The sequence below is a fragment of the Dermacentor silvarum genome, chromosome 4 (genome assembly GCF_013339745.2).
Source record: "Dermacentor silvarum isolate Dsil-2018 chromosome 4, BIME_Dsil_1.4, whole genome shotgun sequence".
In the NCBI taxonomy this organism is placed as follows: domain Eukaryota; kingdom Metazoa; phylum Arthropoda; class Arachnida; order Ixodida; family Ixodidae; genus Dermacentor; species Dermacentor silvarum.
The window spans coordinates 222,338,745-222,353,642 of NC_051157.2; the positions used below are offsets into that span (position 1 = coordinate 222,338,745).

A 14,898-nucleotide genomic window follows, 5' to 3' on the forward strand; every position below is an offset into this window, starting at 1 on the left:
TTTGCATTAAGTCCACTTTTAATCGAGCTGTTTTCCCAGTTGTCGCACAGTGAATGACAATGTCAAAGGTCCTGGTAGGCTTTCATTCCTTGGCAGCTGCTGAGATGCTGTTTGGTACCGACATATAGTGGCACATATCGTGTTTTTGCATTAAGTCCACTTTTTATCGAGCTGTTTTCCCAGTTGTCGCACAGTGAATGACAATATCAAAGGTCCTGGTAGGCTTTCACTGCATGGCAGCTGCTGAGATGCTGTTTGGTACTGACATATACTGGCACATATCGTGTTTTTGCATTAAGTCCACGTTTAATTGAGCTGTTTTCCCAGTTGTTGCACAGTGAATGACAATATCAAAGGTCCTGGTAGGCTTTCCCTGCATGGCAGCTGCTGAGATGCTGTTCGGTACTGACATATAGTGGCACATATCATGTTTTTGCATTAAGTCCACTTTTAATCGAGCTGTTTTCCCAGTAGTCTCACAGTGAATGACAATATCAAAGGTCCTGGTAGGCTTTCACTGCATGGCAGCTGCTGAGATGCTGTTCGGTACTGACATATAGTGGCACATATAGTGTTTTTGCATTAAGTCCACTTTTAATCGAGCTGTTTTCCCAGTTGTCGCACAGTGAATGACAATTTAAAGGTCCTGGTAGGCTTTCACTGCATGGCAGCTGCTGAGATGCTGTTTGGTACTGATATATAGTGGCACATATAGTGTTTTTGCATTAAGTCCACTTTTAATCGAGCCGTTTTCCTAGTTGTCGCACAGTGAATGACAATATTAAAGGTCCTGGTAGGCTTTCACTGCGTGGCAGCTGCTGAGATGCTGTTCGGTACCGACATATAGCGGCACATATAGTGTTTTTGCATTAAGTCCACTTTTAATCGAGCTGTTTTCCCAGTTGTCGCACAGTGAATGACAATATCAAACGTCCTGGTAGGCTTTCCCTGCATGGCAGCTGCTGAGATGCTGTTCGGTACTGACATATAGGGGCACATATCGTTTTTTTGCATTAAGTCCACTTTTAATCGAGCTGTTTTCCCAGTTGTCGACGAGTGAATGACATTATTAAAGGTCCTGGTAGGCTTTCACTGCATGGCAGCTGCTGAGATGCTGTTTGGTACCGACATATAGTGGCACATATCGTGTTTTTGCATTTAGTCCACTTTTAATCGAGCTGTTTTCCCAGTTGTCGCACAGTGAATGACAATTTAAAGGTCCTGGTAGGCTTTCACTGCATGGCAGCTGCTGAGATGCTGTTTGGTACTGATATATAGTGGCACATATAGTGTTTTTGCATTAAGTCCACTTTTAATCGAGCCGTTTTCCTAGTTGTCGCACAGTGAATGACAATATTAAAGGTCCTGGTAGGCTTTCACTGCGTGGCAGCTGCTGAGATGCTGTTCGGTACCGACATATAGCGGCACATATAGTGTTTTTGCATTAAGTCCACTTTTAATCGAGCTGTTTTCCCAGTTGTCGCACAGTGAATGACAATATCAAACGTCCTGGTAGGCTTTCCCTGCATGGCAGCTGCTGAGATGCTGTTCGGTACTGACATATAGGGGCACATATCGTTTTTTTTGCATTAAGTCCACTTTTAATCGAGCTGTTTTCCCAGTTGTCGACGAGTGAATGACATTATTAAAGGTCCTGGTAGGCTTTCACTGCATGGCAGCTGCTGAGATGCTGTTTGGTACCGACATATAGTGGCACATATCGTGTTTTTGCATTTAGTCCACTTTTAATCAAGCTGTTTTCCCAGTTGTCGCACAGTGAATGACAATATAAAGGTCCTGGTAGACTTTCACTGCATGGCAGCTGCTGAGATGCTGTTTGGTACCGACATATAGTGGCACATATAGTGTTTTTGCATTAAGTCCACTTTTAATCGAGCTGTTTTCCCAGTTGTCGCACAGTGAATGACAATATTAAAGGTCCTGGTAGGCTTTCACTGCATGGCAGCTGCTGAGATGCTGTTTGGTACTGATATATAGTGGCACATATAGTGTTTTTGCATTAAGTCCACTTTTAATCGAGCCGTTTTCCCAGTTGTCGCACAGTGAATGACAATATTAAAAGTCCTGGTAGGCTTTCACTGCGTGGCAGCTGCTGAGATGCTGTTTGGTACCGACATATAGTGGCACATATAGTGTTTTTGCATTAAGTCCACTTTTAATCGAGCTGTTTTCCCAGTTGTTGCACAGTGAATGACAATATTAAAGGTCCTGGTAGGCTTTCACTGCATGTCAGCTGCTGAGATGCTGTTTGGTACCGACATATAGTGGCACATATAGTGTTTTTGCATTAAGTCCACTTTTAATCGAGCTGTTTTCCCAGTTGTCGCACAGTGAATGACAATATTAAAGGTCCTGGTAGGCTTTCACTGCATGGCAGCTGCTGAGATGCTGTTTGGTACCGACATATAGTGGCACATATAGTGTTTTTACATAAAGTCCAGTTTTAATCGAGCTGTTTTCCCAGTTGTCGCACAGTGAATGACAATATCAAAGGTCCTAGTAGGCTTTCACTGCATGGCAGCTGCTAAGATGCTGTTTGGTACCGACATATAGTGGCACATATAGTGTTTTGCATTAAGTCCACTTTTAATCGAGCTGTTTTCCCAGTTGTCGCACAGTGAATGGCAATATTAATGGTCCTGGTAGGCTTTCACTGCATGGCAGCTGCTGAGATGCTGTTTGGTACCAACATATAGTGGCACATATAGTGTTTTTGTATTAAGTCCACTTTTAATCGAACTGTTTTCCCAGTTGTCGCACAGTCAATGACAATATTAAAGGTCCTAGTAGGCTTTCACTGCATGGCAGCTGCTGAGATGCTGTTTGGTACAGACATATAGTGGCATATAGTGTTTTTGCATTAAGTCCACTTTTAATCGAGCTGTTTTCCCAGTTGTCGCACAGTGAATGACAATATTAAAGGTCCTGGTAGGCTTTTACTGCATGGCAGCTGCTGAGATGCTGTTTGGTACCGACATATAGTGGCACATATAGTGTTTTTGCATTAAGTCCACTTTTAATCGAGCTGTTTTCCCAGTTGTCGCACAGTGAATGACAATATTAAAGGTCCTGGTAGACTTTCACTGCATGGCAGCTGCTGAGATGCTGTTTGGTACCGACATATAGTGGCACATATAGTGTTTTTGCATTAAGTCCACTTTTAATCGAGCTGTTTAATTTGTAAAGGGATCAAATGCATATACAATAACTGCATTGCCAATGCCATTGTATATTAAATGCTGCAAACGAATTATTGAACGCTATGCACTGTCAAGTAAAATATGTATTTTTTCATAAAAGGATATATTTGTATGTTCCAAAAATTGTGGCAGAAGTAATTTATATCAATGCTTGCGCGTTTTCTTTTGTCTATTTAATAAGTACAGAAAATATCACACGAACTTTAGAACTATATCAGTTCGAAACCAGCAAAGCAGTGTGTGCAGCTGATATGAAAAACGTAAAGGCCAAGAAATGAATAAGTTGAGGAGAAATATTTTGATGAATCTTTGTCATTCAAGAACCTTGTTTACATTTTTGTACATATGTAACGGCCAGGAAGAACCTCAATGACGCTGTCCTTTGTTGCAATAGATTGCGCAGGAGCAGCTGTAACCGGTCGTGTATTATAATTACACCGAGATTATACTCGCAAGAGTGAGTACAAATAAAAAGTAGGAGTTCTGCAAAATATACATTAGAAATGCGAAGTTAGAATGGAAAAAATAAATGCGAAGATACAACTCGCTAAGGGGCAAAAAAGAGGCGCTGGAAACAAAGTTCACTGCTTGTATACACAAAACCTCGCAACAAGATATTTAAAGATACGTATAAGTCTGCAATAAATCTACGTATTTAAGTAAACGTCACTGTATATAATGCGTCAAACAAGACAAATAAACATGTTGCACAGTCACAGATAGTAAACTTTGCGTACAGAAAGACAGATGATCCAGGCAAGAACAAAACTATGATCGCAGAAATCGTGATATGTACTCAGGCCATGCGGCGGTCGCGACAGCGCCATATGGGTAGAGTAATGGAGGAATAATGCAGAAATCCGTTCTAAATGTGTAACTTAGCTGCCTGCACCGCGCCAACAATTATTCTGCACCCAAAATTAAAGGAGGATATTACTTCATTTCAAAAAAGAAATAAAAGCAGGTAGCTAAAAAGGAAAGAAAAGGACAAACGAAAGGCACAGATGATGCGTCAAGTTGAACTATCCAATATTCGAGTGTGTTTTTGGCAAACGCCGCGTGGGCCGGGGTTTCAATGAGCAAGGTTGGTCAAAATTGGTTATTGATGTGCTCGTAATTTTTGTATTCGCATGAAAATTTTGATCATGATGCTAACTGCGAGAATAAACGGCGAAAATTTCTGCGGTTTTAAAAGCTAACGAACAGTCATACGTTTTCATAATTACGAGCTTATGGACCTGAAGGAACAGAGCTCTTTACTTGCATTGATTTTTGCTGCTTCGCTATCTAAAGGACAAACTTCTCTCGGCGGGGAAGTTGAGCGAAGCGGTCAATGACTTCGGACACGTTGATGCCGACATCTCTATGGGTGTATAGAAGCGCCAGCCTAACCATGCGTTCCACAGACATTGTAGAGCGCAAGTAGTTTTTATTGCGATAGCAATTATATGGGCACTCAAAAGCAGATTTCTGCCGTCGGCGTCGCCGTCGCCGTCGCCGTCGCCGTGAGGTTCCGTATGACGTCATTTGGAGATGAAATCGTCGCCGCGCGCCGAACGCTGTATGTGCGAGTGAAAGGGCACGAGGGACGCGCGCTTTCACGGGGAGTGAACGCACGGCGGAGAACAAACGCGCGTTCTGCGCTGTGCTCCCTTAAGGGCTGCAAAAGTAGGCGTCTCTTTCCTCCTCTACAATCACCATATATGTAGAGCAAACGTGGTTTATTCCGACGCACGAAAGGCCGTGGGGGGGGGGGGGGAGGGGGAGGTTAGGGAGGCGACGTTTACCTGCGGCACCAAGTGCCTATTTATATCAGAATCTCCGGCAACAGTCACCAACGCCGCACGCATTTTGAGCGAACGCGGGCAAAACGCCGACGGCGTCCACAACAGTTCTGCGTGTTGCCGGTGCTGCTGCATGTCCAAGTTTATACAGCTGATAAAGCTGCTATCATTACTCCGTATAGCTAGCTCTCTTCAATTTTGCTATCGCAATTGATGCTTCGCCTTTCAGGTGAAACTGCGACAACTTTTTTAGTAAACCCTTGTTAAAAAAAATGTGGTTGATCCCTCTTATATAGGAATCGGTATAGAACACGAAAGTGAAACGTGTCTTCACAGAAGTAGTGTAATGTTTATTGCACATTGATATATAATGTCTATTGGTGTTTTGTGGCTAAAGCGCCCTTAGGCGTTGATGCACCCACGCTGACGCCTGGTGGCACGTCTCCTCCATCACGACTACCAACGTCGATGACCATGAGCAACCGTCGTGCATATGGAAGCTGCACTACGCTGCACACGCTAGCACAACGCGAAAGACGAAGCACGTAACTGACACACTAATACAACGCGCAAGACAAAGCACGTAACTGAATCGTCACCGAGTCAAATCAGCGCGTACAGCGCGTCGTAATTGCAGCCTCCGCGATCAACTTCAGAAACATTTTCAGAGCTAATTGCGGAGGCCACGCTCCGCTGTGTTGAGTACGGTGAACGCCACCTGGCGTTGGTAGTGCTTCTTGATGCCAGCGTCCCTTCGAATGCTGGCATCGAGGCGTCGTAGTGCTGAGACCACCGAAGCGTTCACTGTCGGTGCGCGTTAGTGTCATAATGCAGTACTTCTCTTTTCTGCTCGTAGGCGGCGGCACCGCCCCGAGCAAGAGCGCGGGTACACGGAGGAGTGTTAGATATATAAGGCGCGTCTGTGTCACTCTCTGCAAATGCGTTTGTGGCGCAATGGGTTAAACGCTCGGCGATCTATCGTCGCGGACCGAGAGGTCGTGGGTTCGATTTCCAGATTTTGCATGTTTGTGGAACTTTTTCTTCTGGTTTCTTTCTTTGTATTATGTTCGTGTACATTGTAAGCTGACGTATTTCCGTGACGGAAATACGTCAGTGAAGTCTTGGTGGACCCCGGCATAAAACACTTTCGTGTTAAAATATTCTCTCTGCGCTGGTAGTGATCACTGGAAGGGTGACTAGATGCTGCAGTAGTATTTACACATTTACATAGAACCTGCAGTCGCAATGAGAGCTGGGCATTTATTCCGGTGCTAAAACCTAAACCCCTCGATGTCGTTGGCATCCTTGTTTACGTACCTTGCACAAACAGTAGGCTGTTCGATTCCAGCCATGTCCGTCGTTTCGTCAGGAAGTATGGAGAAACAGCCTGCTTTTGCATCTATAGGCTGTCTTTGATAATTTCACCTCAAATTTCTATAATTAGGTTTTGTGGCTCTGGGCTTAAATACGAGGCATTACTGGGGCAACTTTCCAAATGGTTCTTCAGATATGTATCTCCACAATCAGCTCGCATGCGAAGAAGCGCTCTGAAAATACCTGTACTTTCAGCAGGGGTTATGCTTAAATCCATAGGGCCACTGTCCCTGTGGCCACGGAGAGCCAGACCTTGTAGCCCGCAAAAAAAAATGCTCAATAGTAGGCCGTTTACTTTCTTCTGTTTTCCCATATCTTACTTTGCCTGCCCTGGTCCAGCTGATCGATCACATTGGGAACGCTTCCTGAAAATCTTTGGAGAAAATTATCAGCTGCTAGCTGACAGTCACGGTGATATTTAGTATTTTCTTGTCTGTGGAAGATTGCGAGTGCGTGCTTCCATTTCTGGAACGGCTTGGACACGAGGGCTCCAGTGCGCGCATGTTGGCCCAAGTTTATAGGAACATTAACCCCATAAAGTTCCAGAATGGAAAATCTTTTAAAGCACGCCTTTGGTAATGTCAGTGCACCTTTCGCGTCAAAAGTTTATGAGAACTTTAAACCCATAAAGTTTCGTAATTTAAATCCATGCGCTCCTTAGATTCTGCGGCCGCTGCGAGATGCCGCAACGTGCCCGCTCACTATCAAAAAACCCTTGAAAGTTTGTGCTCGGATGGGGCTCCTTGCGTTACGTGGTGCACGTGCAAGGGCATTGCCACGAAATCCAGCCCGCGTTAGCAATGTTCGTGCCGAAATGTCTATTAGAGCGTGAAAAAGACATTGTAGACAAAATCCAGAATGATTCCCGGCGTCAGTGGTAGTTTTGGTCGGCGGTGCATGCCATCACGAAAAAATTTCGGGGGGGGGGGGGGGGCTGAAGCCCCATAAGCCTCCCCCCCCCCTGGCTACGCGCCTGGATTGCAAGCACGCAGTTCTCGAATGCCTAACCTTCTGACGTAAATTGTGCGACTGGGCCATCAATCGCGCCCATATTTTGTGAGTGCTTTCAGATGATGCTCTTCTAAAAATCGTCTCTTTTGAACGAGTTGGTAGAGTGTAGTAAAATGGGGAGTGGGTCCGTGGGAGGCGGTGGCAAACAGGTAGTAAAGCGAAATACGTTGAAAGTTGCTGGCGGTGTGGCCGCCGCCTTAAGAGGAAGCTTTAGCTTGTGTTCTCCTATCTAAATACATGTAAAACGAGAATTCGTTTTTCTCGGCAACCACTACACCACATTTGATGACGTTTGTTGCAGTTAAAAGAAAAGTGAAACTCTAGTGGCTGTTGGTTGCGATTTTTTTATTTAAGTCGTCAACTAGCTGTTTAATAAAATTGACAAAATAGCACAGCTTCAGAAAACGAAACTATCAAATTTACAACTCTAACTCAGCAATGAAACATGATATCACAATCTTGTAAACTGCACCGAATAGTAAATCTAAAGTGTACAAATTGCTATATTCTACATGGCTTTAAAAGAGACTGCTATTTTGTGTGTAGAACTTGTGCAAAATCCTTGTAAACAATGTAACAAATTCACGTAAGAAATAAATTGGCATATCAATTTTGTCTGCTTTGAATGCTCTAATAGATGCCGTTCACAGGTCTGCGATATCTTTTATATAGGTGCAGAGCTACGAATTTGTAAACTTCGTGCTTCTATTTTTTTTTCAAACTTACCAATGCTTGAAAATTCTAGTTAAATAATGCAGGCCAGAAATCGACATTTAGCGTCCAACAGTCGCTAGAATTTACCTTTCTTCCTCATGTGCAACGAATTTAAGTAAAATCGGCCCAGTGGTTATCTCAGAAAATCGTTTCTGCGTTTTACATGTATTTGAATAGGCGGAATCGGAGTTGGGCCCGAGCTAAAGCTTCCTCTTAAGAGCAAGCTTTATTAGATTCGCTTCATTCGATCTGCGTGATCAGTTGGTCTTATTGAAAATGTGGAAAGAGCCGCCATTACTGCAGCGCTTCGTAAACTGAGGACGCGTTCTCAGCACGCTATCATCCTTTCGGATTAGCCTGGGGTGCTCCAACAATTATCCCCTGCATTGTATGGCAGCAAGTTCGGCCGACAGTCATTGATGTAGCTAAGGAGCTCAGCAATAGGTATTTCATTCTCAAGTGTCAGTGAATACCGCCATATGTTGGACTTGCAGGTAATGATGCAGCAGATTAAATTAAGAGTGCCAGTGAATCACCCCTTATATAAAGACTTCTCAGCACTTTGAATATCACCTCACCGTCCAGGAGTGGTTTAAGGAATCCATCACGCAGAAGCTATACGCTGTTTCATAGAGTAAGAACTAGTTGCGCGAACACCCCCCCCCCCCTGTTAATGCGGAACAGTTCATCTGTGCCTGCCAATACTTGAATAAAAACAGAAACGCTCTACTTGAGGCTTATCACAGAGGACAATTTCCTTAAGAGTGTGCGGAACAGGTACTGAGAGAGGAAGTGTCGCGCCTCTTTCCACCTGTTCAGCCCCCTTTTTAAAGAGGCGGTAGAAGAAACCAACCGCTGGCACTATATGCCAGCTAAAGCAGCCCTAACCAACACCGAAAGGTGTAGCACATTAAGAATTTTTTTCTAAAACACTTCCGTTTTGCACAGAAGCCTGGAACAACGTTTGCTGACTCTTCTTTACGTATACGTTTTACACAAGAAAATGCTTTCAATGTAGCCGTAATATTTTCTATTTCACATTGCTGTGAATTTGCGAGAATGCCCGGTGCACGAAAATGGCGCCTGCAACCTGAAGAATTTCGACATTTTTTTCTCCTAAAGTATCCGTTTGTCAAAGAAGGCCAGTTCACTTTCGTACTACCGAGTGATATGCGCACAAAATATAAAATATTGAATGAAATCTAAAATATGAATTTTTGGACCCGTGTTGATCTCTCGTGCAATCACCCAGCCTTGATTGTCGACGTCCGACACGTCGGCCTGCTGTCTTCCGTCTCCCGCTGACTAGCCGCGTGTCTCGGCACGAGGCATTTCGCCACGTGCTCGCCATACGTGGCCCAATACCAATGGGCCATCGCTGATTTGGCGAGACATGCGTGGTCCAATTGCGAAAGAACCCGCGCGCACTTCGTCGTCATCGTTTTCTTTCACTCATTACAATGACAAAGGACAGCACAACCGAAAACAGGCAGAAACACACGACAGCCCAAACCAAGCACAATCCGCCTTTTGCATGTCTGTGTGGCGCCCTCACGCGGACACCGCAAGAAACGATAAGTACGGCATCGGGTGGCCGCCGCTGCTACTGGTAGTATGGCGTAGACTGGCAACGACGCGTGTTGCGGCACATATATTTACGTAAGTCTGCGCTCTACAATCGGTAGTTTCTGCGTTCGTGTTCGGGAATGGAACCTGGGAGTACGTACATACCCGGCGGCTTCTTTGCCGTAGCGAACGGGTGGACGAAAAGCCCAAACGGGATCAAGATGCCAAGCGACAATCAGCTGAGTGCTTTCTTGGCGGCATGTGGATCGAGGTTCGCAAGACAAACTGCGAAAGGGAAGAAACTCACCGAAGAGGGTTATGTGCGCAACATCATGTTTAATAATTTGTGTTCCACATCCCCGTATGGACTTCTCCGAAGTATATGCCTACCGTCAATGAAAGGCGGCTACTACATCGTACATGCGGTCATAGAGAAAGGAACGGGCGACATACTGGCAGGCCACTGTCTCTGCCCAGCCGGGTGAGTACAAGTTTTGTTTATCATGACATCTCGCATGTGTATACGTACTGGCTCTCTGGTTTTACCGTTTTGTGTCGTCGCCAGGCCAAGCTTTGGAGGTCTACTGTTTTTAGAGCGCGTACGTGGGCTCGCTGAATGGCAGTGCGCAGCGATTAGAACGCGATACTCGGAGCATGTGGCTGCAGGCACTTTTCGCGGCACTGGTGAACGCCAGGTGATCGTTGGGGGGCCAAATGCAGTCACAACGCACGTCAAAGGGTCTTGATTTCATCGTATGCCCTGATGCCTCGGCTATGTGTCCCCAGCGCGCACCGGCAGCGCAAGAAAGCGCCGACAAGCCGTGTTCTCCTATGTCGCGTTTCGAAAAATCGCTGTGCACTTACATACTTCGGGGTGTTCGGCACGCGTATCTCGTGGCTAGAGCCGTGTCAGCTACGTAGTGTTTGCTGGCATGCACGTCGCGTACGATTCATCAACTTTTGGTCAGCCGGCGCCAAGGTAAAGCGGCATGCCGTTCCTGTCAGGATCTCATTTGCGTCGCCAGTGTCACTTGTGCAAAATCGAGTACCCGCGCGGTACACGAGAGATTATAGACGAACTTTTTAAAGCCAGTGTTCAATCACTCTGTTTACTGCAGCATTTTACATAGGACCTGTAGCTTGTTTTCACTGCAGTCAAGTTTGGCAAGGTTTATGCAAGACTATCGAGACCTCATAGTTCTTATGCGCAACGCTATCGTGGCTATACTTGCATGCATGTGTGGTAAGCAAGTACAGTCAATCACAACGGGGGAAAGTTGTGCCCAATAATCATTATTGAAAAGCATGTCTAGGCTGTCTGATGCACGTTGCCCAGCTCTTTCTCTATGTTGAATGCCTTGCAGATCAGCACTAATAATATACACTGTTACCATGATTCCTGCAGCCTCAGTGGAAGCTGCCAGCACGTTGTTGGCCTGCTGCTCACAGCTTGCAACCTGGCACCACAAGGAGAAGACACAACATGTACGGATGTCCCCTGTGCATGGATTGTGCCCCCTCAAGGTAAGAAAAATGCTGTATACTGCTAAGTGACGTCCCTCCTGTCTGTATTCCAAAGTGTGCAACTCTGCCTAAAATAATTTAAATAGGAGTCCTTTTAGTCAGTTATGCTCTCTTCATCTACCCTGTCTGCCGATTTCCCACAGTGAAGTTGCTGCCTATTTTATAGTAGAGATGACGGTATAGCCAATATCTTAGCCGAATATACCTTCAGCAGGGTTATTAACTGCTTACGTCAAACAGTAGTTGGTAATCTAGAGGTTGCTGGGGATAGTTTGAGTGTTTAAGCTGTTTTTGTGCTTGTAATCTGTATTTTCAGCCAAAAAGCAAGAACCAAGCTTGCCGCTTTCGGAAATTTTGTTTGAGAGCAGCAGGAACAGGAAGAGAGTTTATGATCCCACACCTGGACTGTTGCCAGCTGACCCTGCCAACTTCATCAGCAACTTGCAAGAAATATCTCCGAGCTGCCTTCTACTCCGCTATGCAAAGAAGCCCAGGGCGGCAGAAGAAGTACGTAATATCTTAAACATCATTCAAAAATGTGACACCGTGTCTTTGGAGGAGAAGCTAAAAAACAGACAACAAACTGATTTTCAACTTAGTCTTTTTATTACAAAACAGAAATGCATACATATTGCACAATGAAAAGCGAGAGCCATGAAATAAGCAAGAACAGCGGCACAGAGCAAATACCAATGATAGCGACCTGCTTTCATCGACATTGTATGTCTGCGCACTCGAAATAGCACTTCTTTCCGCAATAAATTGATATAGGGTTTGCTTAAATGTGATGTGCCTTTCGTACCATCTCGACTGCTTTTATGGTTTCACATGCACGGTGATCATGTTTGTTCAAACGAGGGTGTGCAGCAAACAGAGGTCAAACACGGGCATGGCTGTGAATGACTTAAAACTTTTTTTAGTATTGCGCTTATTATTTGCCCTTGCGCTGCGGTAATTTGTTATTTGCCCATGTCCCCCCTTTAACACTTTCTCATCTAGCCTCTGTAGCAGCTGACACAGGAAATAAGGATCCTGTATACTACTTGCCTTCGGCATTTCACGTAATGGTTTAAATGCCTGACAATGCATTAGTGTTTGCATTTTATAACAGGACAGATTTACCTATGAAGACAGGACAGTTAGTGTGAAGCAGAAAAACTACTTGTACTCATACATGCTGCCCCATCTTCCTTAATCAGTGCAAAACGTGGTGCATGGAGGGTATTACTGATACCTGGTCATGTATGTGAGCTTCCCTCTCCACCTGATTTCTATTTGCCTGCTATAATTTTTGTTCTTTTCCTGTGCATTGCTTTTGCTACAGAAGCAGGTCTCCTGCTGCTTTGAGGTGACCAACCAGTGCATTGAAGCTTATCAGCCACAATGTGATTGCGAAATTTCTCCAATGTAATTGTAGAACATGTCTTGACGATGCCTCTTTTTACCAAATTCCTGTGAGATGTTGCGTAAGGCAGCCGTAGTTTCTAGCTCATGCATATAGCATATATGACTGAGTCGTAGCCCTTATCACTGCGTTGTTAACCCACCAGATAATCCACAGTGCAGACACTGGTACCACAGAAACACATGCATACTACCATGTTAGCTCCTTTGCTCTTTCATCAAACATCATGATGGCCACACACGCAGTATGTGCTGTCGTATTGAAAACTACCCATTTTCTCTCTATGGTTCATTTCAGAGCACAACAGAGACCATCGCTGCAAAAGTAATAAATGATGGATGCTGCAACCAGCCATATATAGCCGACAGTGAAGATTTGCTGAGCATGACAAACTCGAGAATTATTCAAGAGAGATTTGATGGTAAGAATGAACACACAGAAATTCATCACCATAATGTTGAATTACACAGGCACATAGTTTTATTGAGCAAGTGTTATTTCATCGGAATACATGGAACTACAATTCTGCGAAGTAAACATGCAGAGGGAGCACGTGCTGAAACTCCAGACCGAGTGAAACCAGCCGTACAGCTCTTGCATAAAAATAAGCCCTTACTGTATTAATGGTAAAGTAAATAGCACAACTGTCAATTTGTAAATATTACACTTGCCTAAGTGATTAGATGCAACTCAATGAGGCTAGAAAGTTACAGAAAATACTGACGAGAGTTTAACTGACAACTGAGCTAGTTGGTAATCATTCATTGCAAGTACATAAGTGGAATAATAGATCAAGACATGAAAAGAAACAAGACATGCACCAATGTTCTGATTAGTCAGTGTGTTTTCTCTTAATGCAGCCTTTTCCATATTTGCATTGACTGAAAGTGTAAACCAAGTAGCATTAGTTGTATTGCTTCCCTGCAGCTAATCACCAATTTGCTCAAGTTAGGTCACACTTTTTTGTCTTATGCTTTTGCAGCAATTCAGCCCCTGAGCCTCGACGACAGGGCAGTCATTTTAGAAAGCACAATGGGCCAGGCAGAGAACAAGAAGTGGCATCAGGAACGTATTGGACGGCTCACGGCATCAATGTTTAAGAAGTTGCTGCGGTGCGGAAAGCCTGATGGTGCCGTAAGGGACGTAATGTATCCTCGCCAAGTGAGCACCGAAGCCATGCGTTATGGCAGGATTCATGAGGACGATGCCGTTAAAGCATACGAAGAAATAATGGCATGCAGGGACAGATATTTAACTACTGCATATACTGGGTTGCATGTTCATCCCCAGCACCCATTTATTGCTGCCTCCCCCGACAGACTTGTCTTTGAAGGGAGTGACACTGGTCTTTTGGAGGTGAAGTGCCCATGCTCCTTCAAAGGCAAGGGTGTCGTCGAAGCAGCAGCTTCTGCAAAGTGCTGTTTGAAAATATCTGGTGACAATATAGAATTGAAAAAAGATCATGCATATTATTATCAGATACAAGGTATGATGGGTGTCACAGGTTTGAAGTGGTGTGATTTTGTAGTATGGACAAATGCTGGAAGTGTAGCAGCCTCAACACATGTGGAGAGGACTCCCTTTGATGAAGTTCTTTGGTGTACAGAAATTCTGCCTGGGTTGCTGCATTTCTTCAAACATTGCATAGTGCCAGAGCTGCTCACTCGCAGAGTAAGCAGAGGACTCCCTCTTTACAATGAAAAAAAATATATTGGATACAAAAAGAACACTGCATAATGCATCGTTTGACTGCGTTAAGAGGACAAGGTCTTCAATATAAAGTGCAATAAATGCTGGCATTCTGTACCGAAAAAGAGTTATGTTTTTCTCTGCTGGAGTATGCGGCTTATAAAAATTATGTTTACAGAAATTTGGTGCCCTGAAATGAGGGCAAGTACGGCATTTTGCAGTTAGTGTACCAGTGTGCATAATAGCGTTTCATCATGCTAAGTTATAATAGATGTCTTAAAAACCAATTTTCTCTTCGGAACTTGCGAAAAGTAGGGGGTAGCACTTTTAGTCCAAGAAATACGGTAGTTGAACAACCTTCTACAGATTACAGCACATGTAAACTGTAGTACTGGACAGTACACGCTACTGCACGAACTATGCAACAATCACATCAGTACTACATTCTCATTCTGCTGAGCAATTACTTGAAAGAGTACTGGTGAGCATGAATGTAAGGAAACTACAGAAAATTTTCATGCCAGTTACCATTCGAGCCTGACTGACTACAAATATGAAACTTGTATGTTCCAGTGCAATTTCTTATGTGTTTCCTTGTCAAATGAAGTGT

At 44.3% G+C, this 14,898-nt stretch overlaps 1 protein-coding gene across 1 annotated transcript; it reads left to right on the forward strand.

The window, feature by feature from the left end:
• The first annotated feature begins 10,027 nt into the window (after positions 1-10,027).
• Positions 10,028-14,773, forward strand: LOC125945140 (uncharacterized). The gene is made up of 6 exons (XM_049666714.1): positions 10,028-10,151; positions 11,076-11,194; positions 11,511-11,701; positions 12,897-13,020; positions 13,582-13,760; positions 14,726-14,773. The coding sequence occupies exons 1-6, from the start codon at positions 10,066-10,068 to the stop codon at positions 14,771-14,773; spliced, it is 747 nt and encodes a 248-aa protein (XP_049522671.1). The 5' UTR covers positions 10,028-10,065.
• The last annotated feature ends 125 nt before the right edge of the window (positions 14,774-14,898 follow it).

What these genes read in the sequence shown, in the direction of transcription:
- LOC125945140 (XM_049666714.1), top strand. Translation starts at nt 10,066, where the DNA reads ATGAAAGGCGGCTACTACATCGTACATGCGGTCATAGAGAAAGGAACG. An exon ending in ATGGATTGTGCCCCCTCAAG is followed by an intron (nt 11,195 to 11,510) that starts GTAAGAAAAATG and finishes CTGTATTTTCAG; the next exon opens with CCAAAAAGCAAGAACCAAGC. An exon ending in TATTCAAGAGAGATTTGATG is followed by an intron (nt 13,021 to 13,581) that starts GTAAGAATGAAC and finishes ATGCTTTTGCAG; the next exon opens with CAATTCAGCCCCTGAGCCTC.